The sequence below is a fragment of the Cyrtonyx montezumae genome, unplaced genomic scaffold (genome assembly GCF_038088225.1).
Source record: "Cyrtonyx montezumae isolate F1298 unplaced genomic scaffold, pur_monq_1.0 scaffold_0, whole genome shotgun sequence".
In the NCBI taxonomy this organism is placed as follows: Eukaryota; Metazoa; Chordata; class Aves; order Galliformes; family Odontophoridae; genus Cyrtonyx; species Cyrtonyx montezumae.
The window spans coordinates 15,753,807-15,772,915 of NW_027071824.1; the positions used below are offsets into that span (position 1 = coordinate 15,753,807).

Below are 19,109 nucleotides of genomic sequence, written 5' to 3' on the forward strand. Positions count from 1 at the left end.
ATTTTTATGCAAGCTCTCAAGACACTAACTGGAAATCTAGTTTCTCTTGGTTATCTGTACACAGATTCTCTCTCCTCTGAAGCACACATTTATTATGAAATGCTTGAAAGTATGAATTTTCTTTAAAGTTCATTTTAAGCATCGCTGTAAGCAGTTAGGCAAAAATCAAGGTCACAGACAACTGTGTGCAAGTACTTCTGCTGAAGATAAGCTAGAGAGTATTTTCAGAAATGGTATAGCACACTGCAAAGATCAAAAGCTGTAAAAAGCAGGTTTCTGAACCTGAAAAAGTGAGCTTGCAAGGGACACACACATGAAGAAAACTGATTATTGGAAGCTTGAACAAGTAGAAAGCTAATCCCATGAACTATAAAACATTTTACATTAGTTTTGTTCTCTCAGTATGTCAGCATTTAGACCCAATAAGTAGTATGTGCAGTAATGAACTGTCAGTCTTTACTAAGTGCCTGGTTATAAAAAGATACTATTTTAGTAGTACAAATATTCTCATTTATCAATTTGTTCATTATACAGCTGTAAATCTTCCTCTCCTCTCTTATCCCCAAATTAGTTATATAGGAACAAAAAAAAAAAAATCTTCAGAAAAGCATAGTCCTTCAATCCTTATTCTAGGAGAGAGGACTCAGCATTCAACTGATTTCTACAGCCATTACAGATATTTCCAAGGCACCTACTACATTAGTATCTAAGCACCAGACTTGTTAATTTAAGCACACACTGTAGAAAGCTATTTACGAACACCCTTCTCCAAAGCAGGTATTTGGAAAGGAACCATCTTACTGAATGGATTTCATTTTGCATTATGCATATATACATACAGTTAGCCTACCTCATTATCAACGGTGAGAGTGACAACCACTCTTATTCTCTATGCAGAATGCAAGACAGCAACTCATTTTGCTATTCAACCATTATGCATACAGAACATTAATCACTTAATTCAATATTTTTCTCTTTTTGAGGAGATAAATTTGATACTCCAAGTATTTCTGCTCAGTAGCAGGAAAATAAACAAAAAAAAAAAAAATGCAGACAAGCCCCAAACTGGATTTTCCTTGTATGCATCTCTGCAGTCCCTATACAACAAATCTTGACTCGCTTCTGCTCTCATTCAATTATTCCATCCCCTATTTCAAGGGGCAAGTGTTTTTTTTCCTGCAAGAGCAGAGAGAGACAAAACAAAGAACAAGAACTGCTTAGTGGGTCACAAATACCAGATTGAGTAGACTCCTTGCCACCAAAGATCACTGTCAGGGCTGGCACATCTCATTTGATCATCCAGACCAATCTGGAATACTACAGCAGCACTGGACAATGTAACCCATCTTCTCCTCCTTTCTTTCCCATGTACAGACTTCAGGGCCTTGTTCCCAAATAGGATCCCAACTACACTTTGTAGCTCAAGGCAGGTTCTTCCTGCTCATTCTCACACAAAAGCATCGTTTATGCTGTTGAAAACAAACTGAGCTGAACAGACCTGTATAGTGTTTGCCCGTAATACACACTTCTTTTGCTAAAGAAAGAATATCCTAGAAAAGCACAATAAAGGTTCAACAATGAGCGCGCTTCTCCTATTTGAGAAGTCTGTCATGCACAAAAAAAACCCCAAACAACATAGCTAAAAACAGCTGCACTGACTATGTTTCTTTTACAGAAAAAAATCTACAACTGTAGCAATTTCCTCAAGAATGAATATGTAGAGGAAGAGATTAAGTAACTGTTTGTCTATTGTTTCCTCTCTACTGTGATCCCATAAAACACCTGAGTGACTATAAATCACTTGTCAGGAGATATGCAGAAATTTGAACCTCAACAAAAGCATCGAATGATGAAAAGCAATACCAGTCTCACTGTTAATTAAGTATGTAGGATGATGGACCATGAAAGAACTTAGGAGTGAGAAGAAAGATGAAAGCTTTTGTGCATTGTTATTTCTCATCAATTGGTCACTATAAACAGCAAAAAAAAGTAGAAAGACAAGTTAGGAAGTGCAAAAAAAATTCTTTGGCTGCTCAATGATCCATCCTCATAGATGCTGTCTTATCATACAGGCAAATTAATAAATCTTTGCTACATTCCAACCTTCCAACCCTCAAGACACAATGTCACTCAGATACCAGATCAAGTTAGAAATTAAGAAACATGGTTTACTTTCTTGTGATTTACAACCATATCAACTACTGCAAAGACATTAAGAGTTCAGATTGTAAAGCTAACATTCTATCATCCTTTCATTTCATTAGTAAAAGAATCAGTCTTACCCTGGAGAGCTTTAACAGCATCATTCACTACCAGCAGGTGTCTTAATCCCCAAAGAGCAACAAACCAACTCAGAGCATACTGAGTTATTCTTCAGATATTTCCTATCTTACAGAAGTTCATCCTTTAACTAATGCTTGTTGGCCCTGGAAGTCCATAGGGAACCAGATGGATACAATTAAAAACATTCCTTGGTCAACTGTTAGCTAGATTCAAGTAATAAATAATACAGGAGCCCTGAGATGTAAACTTGAAGTACATCAATCTCAATACTAGAAGCTTTCTCTAGTACTGTTTAAGAAAGATGTTTCTGACCACCTTTATGACTGTGTCTTCTGTACCATTCCTGCAACACCTAATATTTCCTCTACAGAAACCATAGGTAGGAAGGATTTTAAAAGAAGTCCACTACAAATACAATTTCATTTATTTGATGTGTAACTTATAACACCTTTTCTTGTAAACAGCATATAATAATTTCCTGTCAATCTTTTCCGGAGAGCACTGCTTGTCGAGTCACTAAGTTTAAAAGGAATTAGATCTTGTTATCCTTATAACAGTACATTTCAAACAGTACCCAATGAATCCTTAATTAAGAAATTGTAAACAAAAAGGCCAATAAATTAGAACACCGCAGCCACCTGACAAAAGTTAAGACCAGCATCTATATCACATAATTCAGTTTGAATGCTCCACCTTAAGTTTTCCCATCTCAGGGGAAAAAGCCTCATTCATTGTGTGTAACTAGTACTGTACAGCAAAATGTTTTTATGTGGGAGGAATAGGGCTGAAAGAAGATGATGAAGATTGACCTAACTGAGCATAACTGATTAAGTTACACAGGGAGGTGTCTGCTATTTGTTACCTCCACGCATCTGTACTAATATCCATAGTTTCCACAGATTTAGTATTTGGAACTTATAGGTTTTTAAGGGTCTGGATTTTTCCACAACAGCAGTAGCAACCCCCAGTTATACTGGAGCATAGGAGGTCAGCTGTTCCCTTAAAGCCTTGGAAATTTTTCCTCACTTCACCTACTGAAACATAAAAGAAAAATAAATTAAAAGTTGAAGCTCAGATTCTCCCTCTATCTATCCAAGAGAGGACAGACTATGAATTTTGAGGATGTAAAGTCCCCGCAACACAATGATCAGCCTGTAGATGAGGCACAGCCAGCTAGAAGTGCAGCAGGCTTCTGGACTTCCCAAACCAGGCTGGTACCTCATACAGCCACTCCACCTCTGCTCCCACGTGGTTCACAGTAACAGACTTCAAACACCACAGAGACCAAATCAGAAGTACAATTAATTTATTTCATGAACTTCAGTACGGTATTCTGTAACATATAAACCAAGTCTCTTTGAAGGCTTCCTGTTTTTCATTTTCAATGCAGCATACAATAAGGTCTGACATTTTACAAAGCTTGTCAGTGTTTCAGTACATACAAGACTTCTTGTATGTTGCAACTCTTAAAGCAACTCTTCAGCAGCTTCTGAGGCTCCTCTCTCTCACAAGAGAGGCCAGGGGGGCAAAGTTACCACTTTGCCACTTGCAGAAAGATCTATAGAGAGGCTACTGTGTTGCCTGAAGCCTCTGTACATACGGAAGCTAACCTTATACTCCAAGCCCTCAAATGTCAAACACAACAGTCTCTCCCAGAAGGTACAAAAGCACCTGCAAGAGCTGGCAACTGGTCCAGAAACATCCCTCAAAGACAGAAGAGGGATAGACCTTGCCATAGATCTGAAGTAGAGTCTAATTCCCAGGGGAAAGCAAACAATCTACTGGAACACTGAAAGCAAAATCCCAGACACTGCATACAATGTATTTCTCATTAAACAACAAAAGCTAAGAAAGTGCTGATTACTGCAGAAGGCTGCAAGACAAAAGCCAAAAGGAAAGCCAGGTTAATGTCTCCAGCTCCTCCCCACAGATCTGTCTTTACAGGTCAACTGTAGCCTGGAACACAATTTTTAGCAACACCCTCCAAGGCACCTGCTAACACACAACCCATGCAACAAGCACTTGAGGGTATGCTTTGTGCACAGCTGGCTTCAAAGACAGCAACTAGCTTAAGAACAGGGTCTCCACATTTGGAGGAGCACAAACTTAGTCCTTTCTTCTTGGTGTTAAAAAGTATGTCATCTTGAAAATTGGAAAGATTCAGTGATGAGACCCCTGGAATTGCAAGGACATACCATACTCTGATTCCTGCTACCCACCCAACTAACCATACAGTTACAGCAGATTTCAAAGAAAACAAACGTTCATCAATGCTATGGAAGTTGAGTTTTGTTTTATCAGTGTAACTTCTGAAAAGTTGGGAGGATGGGCTCAACATCTATCAAGGTAACAAAGTAAATCCTCCAATTTATTTGCTCTAGGAGAGTCTTAGAGGACTGACTCACACTTGCAGCTGTTATGGGAAATCTCTACTCACCACCCCTCCTTGTAGCCCCAAAAGTCTTGCTGTGCAATCATACGCTCCAGTAAGACCTGTTTTCTGAGCAGTGTTCAGATACCACAGTAGACTTGCATTTATCCATTCACTTTCCCTGGTTCAGAGAAAGTTAACTCACAATCTGGACATATTAAAAGCTAATTCTTTGCAACCTGGCTGCAGAGAGTTGCGCTGCCACAAAATAACACACTTTGATCAGAAGAAACATTTTTCAGCCTTAACAATGGAATAGAACATATAGATGAATACAGCATCTAGGAGACTCAGTACCATATGCAGTGTTCATATCTACAGAGCAGAAAGGGGAGAGAAATATTAGGAAAAAGGGGGCAGTTGTTCCCTATGGGAAAGAAACGTACAAGTTGGATGCTAGCAGAATTCAACGGAAAAGACTGATACTACATGACTCGAGTGTGCTTTTAAGAGGTACAGATCCCATACACCTTAGGAAGGAGCGTTGTAGGACTCCCTTGAGTATAAAAGTTCAGCAGTCAGAGTGGTAAACTTGTTACTATGTCAGCAACTTGTCTCAGCATACGCTCAAAAGCCCACCCATCACTCAGGAGATATGTTTTCTGATAGCTTAGCTTCTTTCTGTTTGTATTCAGTTCATCCATGTGCAGGAACAAGTCAGAGTCTAAACTGCTTGTGCTACCACAAAAACACTGTCTGCCGAGGACAGTGAGTGCTGTTCCCATAAACTTCTCTCAGACATCAGAGATGTACTCCATGCAAAGTTCTCAGTGGCCGACTACTTAGGTTCATCACAAGTGTTTTGATTTACCTGAAGCTAGGCTTTTCAATATGGCTTCATTTTCTGATGTACTGAGCAGCACCAGAACTATATATGTCAGAGAGGAGACTGAAGTGCTCTAGTCAGAACTGTGTTTCTTAGAGCAGAATTTCAGAGACCATACACACACAAACATAAAAGACTGTCCCATGCAGATACATCCCTGCACACACCTGTTCCACTATCCTGAAGACATTAGATCTAACAAATCAGAAGGAACAGTACTGCATGGAAAGAATAAGAACAAAGCGGTGTCATTTGGCACAGCAGGCAGGAGAAAAAACAAATCAGACTGAACAATGAAAGAGGTACAAATGGGTGAGCAGACAACACGCCTTAAGCCATGGGTGTCCAGTCTTTTGGTGTGCCTGGGCTGCAATGAGTACAGTGGAATTATCATAGGCTACAAGAGTTGCTCTACAAGTAATCCCTCCTATTAATTACAAGTGAAACTACAACAAAGAGCACAGTAACGCTGTTTGATAGAGCATATTCTCAGCTGCAAAACACTATTTTTCAACATAGGCTGTTAGCTACTTCCAAGATAGAATCAGAAAGTAGGTTCGCTTCCACTACGTTCTCTCCTTGCATAAAAAAGAGAATAGGAGTGGCAACAGAACAAGGAAGGGGACAGCAGACAACTACACACCAACTAGTGCAAGAATGCATGTTTTGAAAACAATCTTGAAGACGTTAAAGGCAGACTTGAGTTTGGGAGGGCAAGTGCATAAGTGAGACAAAGCAAGAGCTGAACAGGAGAACACAGACAAACTCAAAGAACAAGACAAACTTACAGGATTTGGTAAAGCTGTCTTAGAACAGTTAAGGAAAAGGATGGCAAGTGATTGAGCTAATAACAAAAAGCAATCAATTTCAAGAAAACCTGTAGTCAATACCAGACAGTACACTCAGATGGCAATCCATTAACAGTCAATTACTGTGAAACAGCAATAAGATGTAGGCAGTACAACTAAGTCTGTACAGCATACAGTCTGTACATCTCTGCTCTTCTTTGCAGCTGATCATAGGCCAGTGTGGCTGCAATTTACTAAATATCAGTTTCTAACACCAAACCAAATAGAAAAAAAAAACATCCAGCTACCAGCAGCAAATCTGTATGAACAAATCATACTTCCAAGTTTTCTGCATTTTCTATGCAGCACTGATATTTTTATGGGCTACCTTCCATTTGGCAGGCTGGAGATCCTTAGACACTGACCCTATCCCTCTTCGGATAGGAAGCATCAAACATCAACATTAAATTTGTTATTTCCTTTGGTAGTTCAGTTTGGAAGACTTGCTTTAATTAAAGGATCTCCTGCCCAAAGCTTTAATTCAGCCTCACAAGAAAATAACATTGTACGGTTTAAATAAAAGGTCTCTTATCTACTGACAACTTTTTCCATAGCAAAGGCATGTCTGCTACTGTGTAAAGTTACTTTTGTTAAGACACAAACCAACAGCACTGACGCACTGCGACAAGGAAATTTGAGCAGCCTTGGTAAACCAGTACTTGTACTATTAACCACAGAGAAAGAAATACAAAAGCCTTTAATAAAAGAAGCTGAATTCCAAGAATTTTACTACAGCACTACAGAAGGAAACAATCAGTTTTTCAAAGGACTGCTCCAAGATATAAACTTGTGAGGGCCCCATCATGTCAGAGATAACAGCTCCTGCTGGTACATCCTCTCAAGTCATGGAGAATCAATCAACACAACAAATTAAAGCTCAATTTAGTGTGACAGGCCTACAGGAACAGGCGATGATATAACACATTAGAAAGTCTGTTTGACAACCGGCAGACAACCATTTATATTTTGCATACCAGGCCCAGTTTCACTGAATTCTGTTGTAGATATACAGCTGCAGCTTTTAGAAGGCAGGAGTTTTAGTTGCACTGCTGCTTCTGTTATCTCCAGAGTATGGTTTTTTTCCTCACAGAAGAGAAAATGCATCCTACCATACTCAGTTGTATTTTGCCTACACTTCCCCTCAAATACTTTTGTCCCAGTTGCTCCAGTCTGCTGCCCAGTTGGATGAAGGGTACACCAGACATAGGGGGAAAGGCCAAAAGATTTGACAGATCTTCCAATAACTTCAACTTGTATGGACCAGACATCAGACCTTTAAAATAAATGCAAAGAGTCAATACATTGTTTTGCTACATTAATACCGCCTTTCCTTTGGTGATCTAACTCCCTATAGTCCCTAAGCCTGAAATGTTTTGTTGTTTTTTTTTTTTGTTGTTGTTTGTTTGCTCCCCTCCATAACAGAGGGAGCAATATTATAAACATCTTCTTGGTTTATATAATCAGATTTGCTGTACAACAACATTAGGTTTTATTATGCATGATGACAGTAACTTTATGGAGTTTCCAAAAAAAAAATTAGAGTTGTTTCTGGAAAAACAGCACATTACTTTCTGACTAGATAACAGTTTTATTCAACAACCATTTGGGACACTAATTTAGACTGCATTCATTTAGATTGCTGCACTATTAAGTGATTTAAAGTCTTACACCATATTAATGCAGGCATGATATGCCTGCACACATAAAGTTTGTGAAAAATCTGGCCATGTTCCCAGCAAATGAGTCCATAAGCCAGAAGCTGTCCAAGTGCCCTTCGGTAACAGCTACAGTAAGGTGGCACAGTGTCAGACCTTGTTCGATCACCCGTTTCTCAATTGCTTTCTATACCACTGCCAGTACGTGCTGCTAGTAAGGGGCAGAGCATCAATAAGCTCAGACTTGTCTAGAACATTTTGATTTTGAGTGTTCAGGCAACAAAGTGAACTAGCACTACATGAGATCTGGGGAGGAAGAAAACAAAAAAGAGACCCCTGACTTGCAGTCAGTCTAAGTACAGAGGGGTTGTTGCCCAGGAGAAAACTCAACTCATTAAGACTTGCCTCAGCTCTCCTTGCTAGCATCTACATGAAGACATACATTTCCAGAACACTTCTCCACCTGTTTCCCAGCCAAGCTCTAAAGCCACTCTTCCCACCATAATGACTCCTAAGGAACAAGTCTACAGGACACAACTGACCAGGAGCCTCAGCTCAGTTAGCTCAGCGTTAGGGTGTGCAACAGAAAACAAGTCAGAACAACCATTGCCCTGCAAGCTCATGCTGGGACACTGAAGCATACAAGGATCTCAGTGCTGCCCAGGCCAAAAGGACAACAAAATACATTGAACTATCCCCAAACAGCACCCTTTCATCAAGGCTGACCAAGACTCAAAGCTGAACCTTCACAGAGAGCAACCTGGTCATAGACAACTGAGTAAAGAAGTGGAGGCTGCAGATCTCAAGGCAGCACTGACAGTCTTCTTAAGGGTGAGAAAGCAGATGGAACACCACAAGCATTTAATGTCTACAACCTAAGAAGTCACAGTGACTATAGGAGAGCAGATTAGGGGCTGTAACTGAACAAGCCTAAACAACCCAAAGAGAACAGAGTGCCAACAACATGCACATTTACAAACATCCAATCTTATTAGCATAAGTATCCAAGTCAGTATTGACACTTGTCTATTTCCAAAGAAAAGAACCTCAGAAATAAGAGCTGAGGACAGCAAGAGATCTGCAACCCTTCTGCTGAATGTCACTGTACCTCCCAGGAGCCTGTGCTAATCACATTTTAGCATGAGGAACAAAAGCACTGCAGGCAGTTTGAAGAACAGAACTGCCAGTCAAGAACTGTGGCACAATTCCTGTCCGTGCTTCACTGATATTTAAATTACTTTCATCGAGAGTATCTCAACAAAGCTTTGAGCTAAGTACTGCATAGAAAACTGCGATCTGAAATCCAGCCCCAGGGTACAGCCAGACGGTGGGGAACCAGCAAGAGGCTGTGTCAGATCCGCCAGCAGCAGGACACCGCTGCTCAACGGTGAGCAAGGGGAGGACACAATGCTTGTCATGAGGAATAACATCCTGCAGTGCAGCTGTGTGCTACCAGTTCTTGATCATTTTACTGCCTTCAGTGCAGTAAATCAAGAAAGATCTAGACACTTATTAAGCAATTTCCAGTCATCCCTCGTTTAAAATTATTCCAAGTTTCCAGAACAGACTTGAACTCCAGACTCTCAATTTTTTTTTATTTCTACATACATCTTCAGATTCCTCATCTTCTTTCTCTTTCTTGCTTTTCCCCTTCTCAGCTGTTTGAGGAGCTGTGGAAGGAGGGAGAAGTTCCACATAAAACAGCAGTCAGATCACCAATCAAGTATTGTGTCTCCAACTCCCTATGACATTATTCTACTTTCCTCTCATAATTGTCATATCCCCTTAAACTAGAAAACTCACAGCCAGCAGTAAAATTTAAGTGATAACAATCTGCTCCCGCCTAAGCAGTGCAATTCAGAATTTAGATATTCTCTTTACATTCTGAACTGAACCTAGGGGAGAAAAAAAAAAAAAGACATGGCAGAAGTGCCATGCTTCTGTATACTTAGCATCAAGCACAGTGTTTTGCACATTTTTTCAGCATATATCAGGCATGATCACTGCTCTAGACAAGTTGTCAGATAAGACCCTCTAGTGTCAGAAGAGGATATAAAAGCAGTCAGTGTATTGTAAAAATGAAGTCAGAGGGCAATCACAGTGTTGAGATCAGAGGAACTCCTTTCCTCTCTTCCTTTCCCCCAGCTCTACACACAGCCAGAGGAGCCCCTTTGTTAGCGCAGATACTTCACCCTGTTCCCCTGCCTCCAGGGGCCTCACCACTAGCGTGCCCTGCGAACACCAACACCTCCCTGCTTCCCCTCCCAGCGCATCCTGACTGCAGCCACACAACCTGGAAGGTAACACATTCCTACTGGAAGCAGTACTGATCTCCATCCCTAACACCATCCCAGGGTAATCAGAGTGGAAGATACTTTAGGAAGTCATTTGGTTCAGCCAACAGCCAAGCTATTCCTGACAGTAGCTCAGGCTGCTCACTGCCCGAGCAAACAGAAAACACTTCCAAGGACAGGGGGTTCCCCAGCCTCTACCGGCCCCTGTTTCACAGTTCGACCATCTTCACGGTGAAAATCCCTGACAGGTGCAGTTTGTGCCTATTGATCCTCTTACAGGGCCCTAACATCAGGAAGGAAGAAGGCACAAGACAACCAAAAACCCCAGAAATCAATACCCGCAACAACCCTCCTGACTTCAGCACAGCTGAGAAATAACCAGATTTTGCTCTTCACGGTGCTCTGTATAAATCTGTAGCCTCAAACTTTCAGCAGATGGGAGATCTGAGCAGCCCACAGCTCCATCAGCCCCACCGACCCCTCCATCCCCGCAGCCCACCGCCTGTTTCTCTCCCTGCCCACCCCTTCGCTCGAGGCTCCTCCAGGCAGCAGCCCGGCACCCATAAGGGTAGAGGAAGACCCAACAGCCTCGGTTGTTTCACGTGGATTCTGCAGGAGAAAACACGAGAAAGACTTGACCAGCGCTTCAGCGAGGCAGCACGCAGACCTAGCAAAACTAAGCCATCAAGGAAGGGGCTTCCCCCATACGCTCCGACCGCATCCATTCCCTTTGCTCAAGGGCTCACCTCCACGACCCCTCTCCGCGCCTCTGGCTGCTACGTTTCGTTGGCAGCACACGCGAGCGCGCTATTCCCCGTGGTCGATAGGAAGAGTTACCTTGAGGATCGCGGCACGGCAGCGGCGAGCGGCGCCCTCGCTTCCCGCCTCCTCCCAACCGCAGCTCCGCAGCGGACCCCCGCGCGGACCCCTCCCGCCGCGCCCGAGCGCGGAGTCGGCCCCGCGGAGCCGCCCGTACCAGAGCGCGCCCCCCCCACCAACCCGGGACTCCCACGGCCCCAGCCCCGCACACTCACCCGCCTGGCGGGGGCGGCTCTGCCCGCGACTGCCAGCAGCAGGGCGAGGGGCACGGCCGGAGCGACGGGCATAGCAGGGGCAGGCCCCGTCCGCGGGGCCCGGCGGAGCGAGCAGCCCGCTCCCGGCGGAGCCCCGGCGGCCGCTTTTGTAGCGGCGGCGGAGGCGGGACCGGGGCCGGCCCAGCCCAGGTGCGGCCCGGGGCGCTTCGGGGAAGGAAAGGAGCGGGAAGGAAAGCGCCTTCGCCAGCACCTCTCGACTTCGGTTTGGAGAAGCAGATTTCGTCCAGGTTCGGGTGGCGAGGCGGTCCTCGTGCTTCCAACGTGAAGTTTGATTACTTTGTAGTAACAGCAGATGCCGTTACCCGTTTACATCGGGAATTTTCAGAATCACAGAAGCGTTAAGAGTTGGAAAAGGCCTCTAAGATCACCTCATCCCACCGTGCGGCCCATCCCCACCGTGTCCCTCAGCGCCACATCCACGTGGTTCTTGAACACCTCCAGGGACGGTGACTCCACCACCTCCCAGCCCCTCACCATTCTTTCTAAGAAGTTTTCTCTAATATCGGAGCTAATTTTCTAAATTGAAGTCAAGGTACAGGTCAGCCCCAATCAGCAGTAGGAAGTGCAACTCGGCAAAAGGAGCTCTTTCGATTGGCACCATTGGCACTTTGTGCTGACCTATAAGGCAAAACCTACGCTAACTCATATACATGCAGTGAGATTATGCACCAGCATCTGGCAGAAGAAAGAATACAATGCCTCCCCGGTTTAGCAGGAAATCTCAACTGAACTGAAAACGGGTAAAGATTTCAGATTGTTCTGTTAGATACTACTGGAATAGAAATTAGCTATTAATGATGCGTATTAATTTCAAATGCATCACAGCCAGACTGATGCTTTAGGAATGTAACTGATCACAGCGCTGACGCTGTGGGTTCATGAAGTTACTTAGCATGTGAATCGCCAGCACAGCAGGTATGCTTCAGCAGCCAGCTTTAGGCAGAACTTGCCATTTGTTGCCTGAAGCCTAAAATGAGATTTCTTTCAACTGTTCTAAAGTGAGAGAAAACAAAAAAAAACGGGAAAAAAAATAATTAATAAAAAATTACACCTCAAGTTAGTTGAAATTCCTGGTGCCTCACAGAATGGTTTTGATGTTATTCACTGAGATTCATTTTTCACTGTCCGAGTAAAAGAGGTGCTCTGTTACTATCAGAGTATCACTGCATCATTTCCACCTCAGACATTGCTTAAGAATTAGGGAACAGTGAGGAGCAAAGAACTAAGATTAATTGTGGCCAAGTCTAAAGAGGAGACTCTGTGATTTTACTGAAACCTGTGATCCCCTGGATTTAAAAGGTTCAAGCCCTTACCTAATGTTTGCCTCAATGGGATGAAGATAATGAGGCAGGGAAAACCTCACCTACTTTGTCACAGCTAAACCAAATTACACATAGATATGAAAAACTTCTGAAGAAATCTACATTTCTGTTATCTGCAGTTATCAGAGCCTCAAAGGAAGCAAACAGAGGGAAAATTTGAAATATTAAATTGCTGAGAAACACAACTAAGAAAACAAAATATTTGCTACAATTTCTGATAGTTTTACTTCCCTGGAAGTCCAAGGGAAGACCCTGGCCCAAGTTAATATCTGAAGTCCAACACCTGACTCAATTTGGATGTGCTTACTGGTCTTACCCTCTGGCATCTGAAGACTATGCTTTTTGCATCTGCTCTCAGTAAACCAACACAAACACCAGAAAACCAAGCAAGATATTCTCTGGCAATTTACTTGTTCTTAGAGCCCTGTTCCTCTTCGAGAGGAGGATGCAATGAAAAAGGGACTGTGACAGAAGAAATGTTGACTGACTTTACTCAAGAGTTAACTCTATGCAGGTAAGTTTTTATTATGTCCATTACAAAACTATGACCTTTTTCAGAGGACTGAAAGAAATCCTATTGACTTTAATCACTGTGATATATAAAGGTTATTTTCTTAGAGATAGATAGGTATTTGTCCAGCAAATTCAAGTCCTCTTGGGAGGAGTAGATAATGATGAAAGCTGTCTCTAAAATCAGGATCTATTGGATTTTGTTGTATCAATTAGTGTTTTTTTCAGTCCTAAACTCTAACTTAATCTTCTGTCTGTGTAGAGAAAGGTAATCTCAAAATAGAGAGTTAAAAGAAACATTAAAACGATGCTATCTAACATCAGATGGAGCTGAGATTCTTTCAGTTTGAAAAATACAGCACAATGAGTTGAGAAAGCATTGTCCAGCACTTCTGTTAGTTTTCTTTTGTTTTGTAGAGGAAGGATTACAAATGCTACTTGAAGTATAGGACTTTTGTAACTTCTTTTTCCTTCCATTAATTCTTTCTACCTTACGTATATTGGAAGTTGCTGAGGTTGCTGAGACATGAAGAATTTGGTGCTTTATCTAAACTCCAGTTTTACACAAAGAATGGAGGGAGATGCTATTCTGTACAGCATTTAATGCAATGTAAGCATTGGCTGTGTGTCTGAAAAGCTGCTGGCTGCTTAGTCCTTTGGTTTGTAGCAGTAGCATGTAGCAGCAAGGGGCATGTTTGGGTTCATCTTATTTTTTTCCTGCTAAGAGGAATTGTCAGTTTGGGTCTTTGCAAGCTCAATAAAAGCTAAAACATCTGAAGTGAAGATCAATTTTGTCTGGAAATTATACCTTTCAATATTTTCTCTCAACAAGGGAAAACTTTGATACAAAAAAGGAAAATAGCCTTTTATGTTTTGATGCATGCTTTGTACAATCTTCAGAATGCTGGTCTTTCCTAAAGAGGCAGGGATGATGTCTTCTCAGCTGTAAGATGCTGAGCAGAGAGGACCTGGATTTCAACAGAAGAAGGCTGCCCAAACACTGAGACAAGCATTTAGTAGCTTGTCTGCAAAATCTGATAGATTTCTGGAGACAAAAATCCTTTTGAAGGTGTGCAGGATATGTCCGTTGAGAAAGAGAGATGATATCTTATAGTCTAGCAGTCTTGATTTAGAAGTATTCCCTGGATGAATGAATGAGATGGGAAATTGACTTTATGGGTTTCCTATGTACTATCATGGCTACCATAAGTACTGTCTATATAGTAAATATACAGACTAAAACTTTTCTCTGGGATGAATGGCCGTTTATGCTGAAATATATCTTCTTTTCTCTTGAATTTTATGTTTTGTTCTCCCATGTCCATTAAGGAGATCATAAACTGTTAACCACAGTATCTTTTGAGGACATAGCTTTTCACATAATAAACATCCCCAGTAAAAGAAGGTGGTCCCATATGTCATTCATTTCCATCACTGTACAGCACCTTCTCGCAAATCAAGGAGGAAGGACAATCATCTGGGCAATTTTTGGGCACATAGTAATTCTACCTTTCAGTATCTGTTCACAGACATTTTGCTTTGGTGGTGAGGTAGCTACTTCAAAAAAAAATTAAAATTTAGAGGAGTTTTAATTAGCGAACCTCTCGAACAGCCACTTAACTAATGTGAATGTCAAATAGAAATGTTTATAGGAGGAATGACTGGTTAGTCAATACAGCAGAATCATTTGAGTTTAAGGGTCCCTTCCAGTCCTCCTGCAATGAACAGAGACACCTACAGCTCCATAAGGTGCTCAGAGCCTTGTCCAGCCTGACCTTGAATGTCTCCAGGTATGGGGCATCCACCACCTTTCTGGGCTGCCTGTACCAGTGTCTCATGCCCCTCCTGTAAAAAACGTCTTCCTTAGATCTAATCTAAATCTTCCCTTCTCCTTTCAGTTTAAAATCATTTTCCCTTGTTATATCACAACAAAACCCTGCTGAAGAGTACATCCCCTTCTTTTTTATAGCCCCCCCCTTCCTCCCCCCCTCCTTAGATACTGAAAGGCCACCATTAGGTCACCTCAGAGCCTTCTCTTTCCCTTTATTGAATGAATATAGTCAATCAGAAACCGTACAGATATCCCCAAGGACTTCACTAGCATTCCCATAGTAAATTAGAAATTTTAGTAGAAATAGAGGCAGAAAAGTATTGCATATGTTATCAGTTGTTTTTTCCCCATCCTGACCTCTGCTATGTAGAGACTCATAGTATTTCTATTCCTGAAGTCTGTTTCTGGATTTGACCTTTATAGTGGACTATTGCAAAATTTAAAAAAGAAATTTATACTGAATTTTTCAGAGTTAACCTCTGCATGTAACTCTTGTATTCTGAAAGAAGAGTTAAGTGCTAGAAAAAGCATCTCTTTTGGCTTTTATAAAGCTAGATTTGCCTCCAGAATACCCTGCCTGTGTGATGCAGACACACATAGAACATCTTAAAATGCTCATTTTAGGCTGCATGATGTCTGCCCCTGGAGCACATTATCAGATGCTTCTAAGAAAACTGATCCAGAGACTTACCATAATCATCCCATTATATTCCAACATTAAAATCAAACAAGACAAAAATACGACAAGAAACCAGCAGAAACATCAGTATACTTAAAATTGCAGTGTGCACATTCTGTACACTTGTCATTACATATTATTATTTTTTTACATGCATTAATGGAGTTATATACTACTGTAAATGTTCTTTCAGCCTATCAAAAAATAATACTGAACTCAATAGTAAAAATAGATGTTATCAGCATGAAATTAAATTACCAAACTGATCAAGAAAATCCTAGGTGTTTCCATAAAATATTTCACCTTGAAAGTGAACATTCTGAATCTCTGAACAAATTTTAGTTACAAGCAACCAGAATCTTAAGGCAGAAATAGAAGAAAAATGTTTCTATGAAAATAATAAATCTTTTAAATGAAAGTTTAGCTGAAATCCTTTCAGAACAAGCTCATGCCCAATCAGAGGTTTTGTGAGATATGGCAGCCTGAGAAGAAAGCATATAGAACACAGGTCTTATAAGGAGCAGCTGGGATTGTTCAGTTTAAAAAGAAGGCTCAGGGGAGACCTTATTGCTCTCTGCAACTCCCTGGAAGGTGATTGTAGCAAGGCATGGGTCAGCCTCTTCTGCCAGGTAGCAGTGATAGGATAAGAGGTCATGGTCATCAGTTGCACCAGGAGAGGTTTGGGTTGGATATTAGGAAGAGTTTTTTCTCAGAAAGAGCAGTGATGCTGTCCAAAAAGGTGGTGGAGTCACCGTGCTTAGAGATGTTTAAGAAGAAGGTAGTTGTGCCACTGAGGGACATGGTTAGTGAGTAATACTGGTAATAGGTGGACGGTTGGACAAGATGATCTTAGAAGTCTTTTCCAAACTTAATGATTCTGCAACCTCTTTCCTCTAATCCCCTTCATTTTCAAATTATATTTCATAGTTTTCAGTAGTTTTACCCACTGTTATATAAAAGCTTACCATACATCCATACTTCAGATCTCTTGTGAATCATTGCCTCAGAATACTTCTGTGAAAAATGACGTTAACTGGTAGATTGAAGAATACTCATTAACATTTCTGCTCTAACGTAATGGGAAATAAAGCCTTACCTCATCTCACCTGTTTGAATTTACCTCTGAAAATCAGAGGGTAAAAAAAGCTTTCAGCAAAACAGCTCCAATGAACACAGAAAGAATCTGATGAAGACGATGGAAATGCCCTTTAAACTCATTCTGGAGTAATTTTTCTACTCACTCTCACTCGTGTTCATGAGTTAGGCCCTTTTTCCACCTGTGTGTAGTATTGGTGGGTTTTTGTTGTTGTTGTTGGTTTTTTTTATTCCAGTTGGTTTGTGGTTGTTTGTTTTTTTCCTGTTCATTTTAATTATCTGTTAAATATTTGTATTTTGCTGATATAGTATTCTTGCCTTTGTCAATTCAGGCAGCACAATACCATTTCAGTACTGAAACAGAAATATCTTGACTAGCAAATGCACATAAAAAAAGATCAGGAAGTAACTTGAAGAAAAAACATGTCAAGGTTAATTTAGGAATTTTAAAGCTTGTTCTGTACGTACAGAGCATTTCTGGGAGTGAAAGGTCATGTACTGAGATCTTGAATTCCTACAGATTATGTCAACTGTGAGAAACATATTGATAGAACAAAATGCCAGGTGGGCACACAGAATATGTGCAGGGGTGAATGGAATCAGATAAACAGCTGTCAAGAACCTAATGCGATATATGAATTAGTCAAGAGGAATGATACATTATTTACCTCTACCTTGATATTATGCAGTTTGGAGAATGAAATCCTCTTCTGTTAAATGTATGAAGACATTATTAACTCGCACATTTGCCTATATTTTCCCATACAGACTTTCAGGTATAGATGTGGCAATGTTCACCTTCTACAGTTACACAGTTTCCACATTGTAATGAAGCTGAGAGGCCAGACCAGTAAAGACATTTTAGGAATGAATAAATAAAGCTGTTGTGATGGCTCTGGATATGAGCTAAAACATTCTATACTCCAAACAAGAACTTCTGTTATTTTCTCCAGTACTAAGTCCATCGCCAATTAAAAGACTTGCAAACAATAATAAATGATTTGGGGCAAGGAAGCTTTTACAAAGATCAGGTGTCACTGAAAACCCTTTAAGACCCAGTGCACTTACACTAGTTCCAAGGCAGTCTTCATGAAATGCTGCTTCTTTCAGGACTTTGGCAGTGCCATCTGCTGAACACAGTTTTCAGGTCAGTGTTGAGGAGCAAGGTTAGTATGAACAGCATTTACTAGTGCTAAGACTGCCTGTTGACCTGTAACAAAAATCAAGGCCTTTTTGGGGGACAGTGGTTTGAATCAATAGGACTGCTCAGCATTTATCATCAGGTGGGCAGGCTCTTTGCTCAGGATGACAGCTGAGCTAATTGGTACTTGGGAGTTTCAATTTGGGCCCACAGTATTTCAGCATTTGCAAAGGCAACTCAGGATTCAGGAAATGACTTTGGGTACATGCTAAAAAGGGACCAAAAATACACCCCAACTATACCATGGGGAATACCAGGCTCAGCAACACCAGCCTAGCAAGGGAAAAGATTGTCCCTCTCTGCTCTGTACTGTGCAGCCTGACCTTCAGCACTGTCACATTTGGACATGAGCTAGTCTACAGAGGGAAGAAAGGGAAGATACTTTTTACTAAAATGCATATGGAGATCGTCACCATTTTGATGTCAGTTTTTATCTATGTATTGTATCTACATAGGATACAATGGGAGAATCCTGGAATGGTGACCACTAACAGGCAGTAGAGTGTCAGCTCAAGGAAGAGCCTTTCACCATCCCACCAGATGCCCAAGGCCATGATTAAGTAGTAGTAGCTGTACTTTTCCACATCAGATAGATTTGTTCATTCCTAAAGTGCAAAACAAAGTGCGTAGTCCAGTCATGTAAGTGAAAAACTGCTGCCAAATAGAGGAATCTGAAAGAAGAACAAACCTGATACAGGTTACTAAAGAGACTGGAGACTGCATATCTTGTTTACTATTGTGTTTATATAATTAGTGTAGTACTAATTATCTGTGGATAAATTCATGGATATTTATGGGATTTATCAGGAGATAATGCTGTGACAGCCACTTCTAGGATTCCAGCCTATGTTTTAGAGTAAAGGTGAAATGTAGGAAAATTATTGTAGTTGTATATAAATTACTCCATTATTCCAATTGAAAAAGCATCTGAATTAACCAGCTGGCACTGTTCTTCTTCTATAGATATGTTCTTACACTGATAAATTGAACAGAGAACTTCCTGCCTCCTGCCAGACAGTGTGGAAACAAACATTTTCTTA

The 19,109-nt window shown here is 41.2% G+C and overlaps 2 protein-coding genes across 2 annotated transcripts in view; one reads left to right on the forward strand and one right to left on the reverse strand.

Moving 5' to 3' along the window:
• Nucleotides 1–9,461, reverse strand: part of GLP1R (glucagon like peptide 1 receptor) — a 73,882-nt gene extending 64,421 nt beyond the window's left edge. The window contains exons 1-3 of the mRNA XM_065735720.1: nucleotides 9,282–9,461; nucleotides 8,237–8,349; nucleotides 7,538–7,661 (exon numbers count right to left, since the gene is read on the reverse strand). Coding sequence (XP_065591792.1) covers nucleotides 7,538–7,661; nucleotides 8,237–8,349; nucleotides 9,282–9,461 — 417 coding nt within the window. The remainder of the gene's footprint in view (nucleotides 1–7,537; nucleotides 7,662–8,236; nucleotides 8,350–9,281) is intronic.
• KCNK5 (potassium two pore domain channel subfamily K member 5) overlaps nucleotides 1–19,109 on the forward strand; it is a 369,979-nt gene that overhangs the window by 167,797 nt on the left and 183,073 nt on the right. The window lies entirely within an intron of this gene.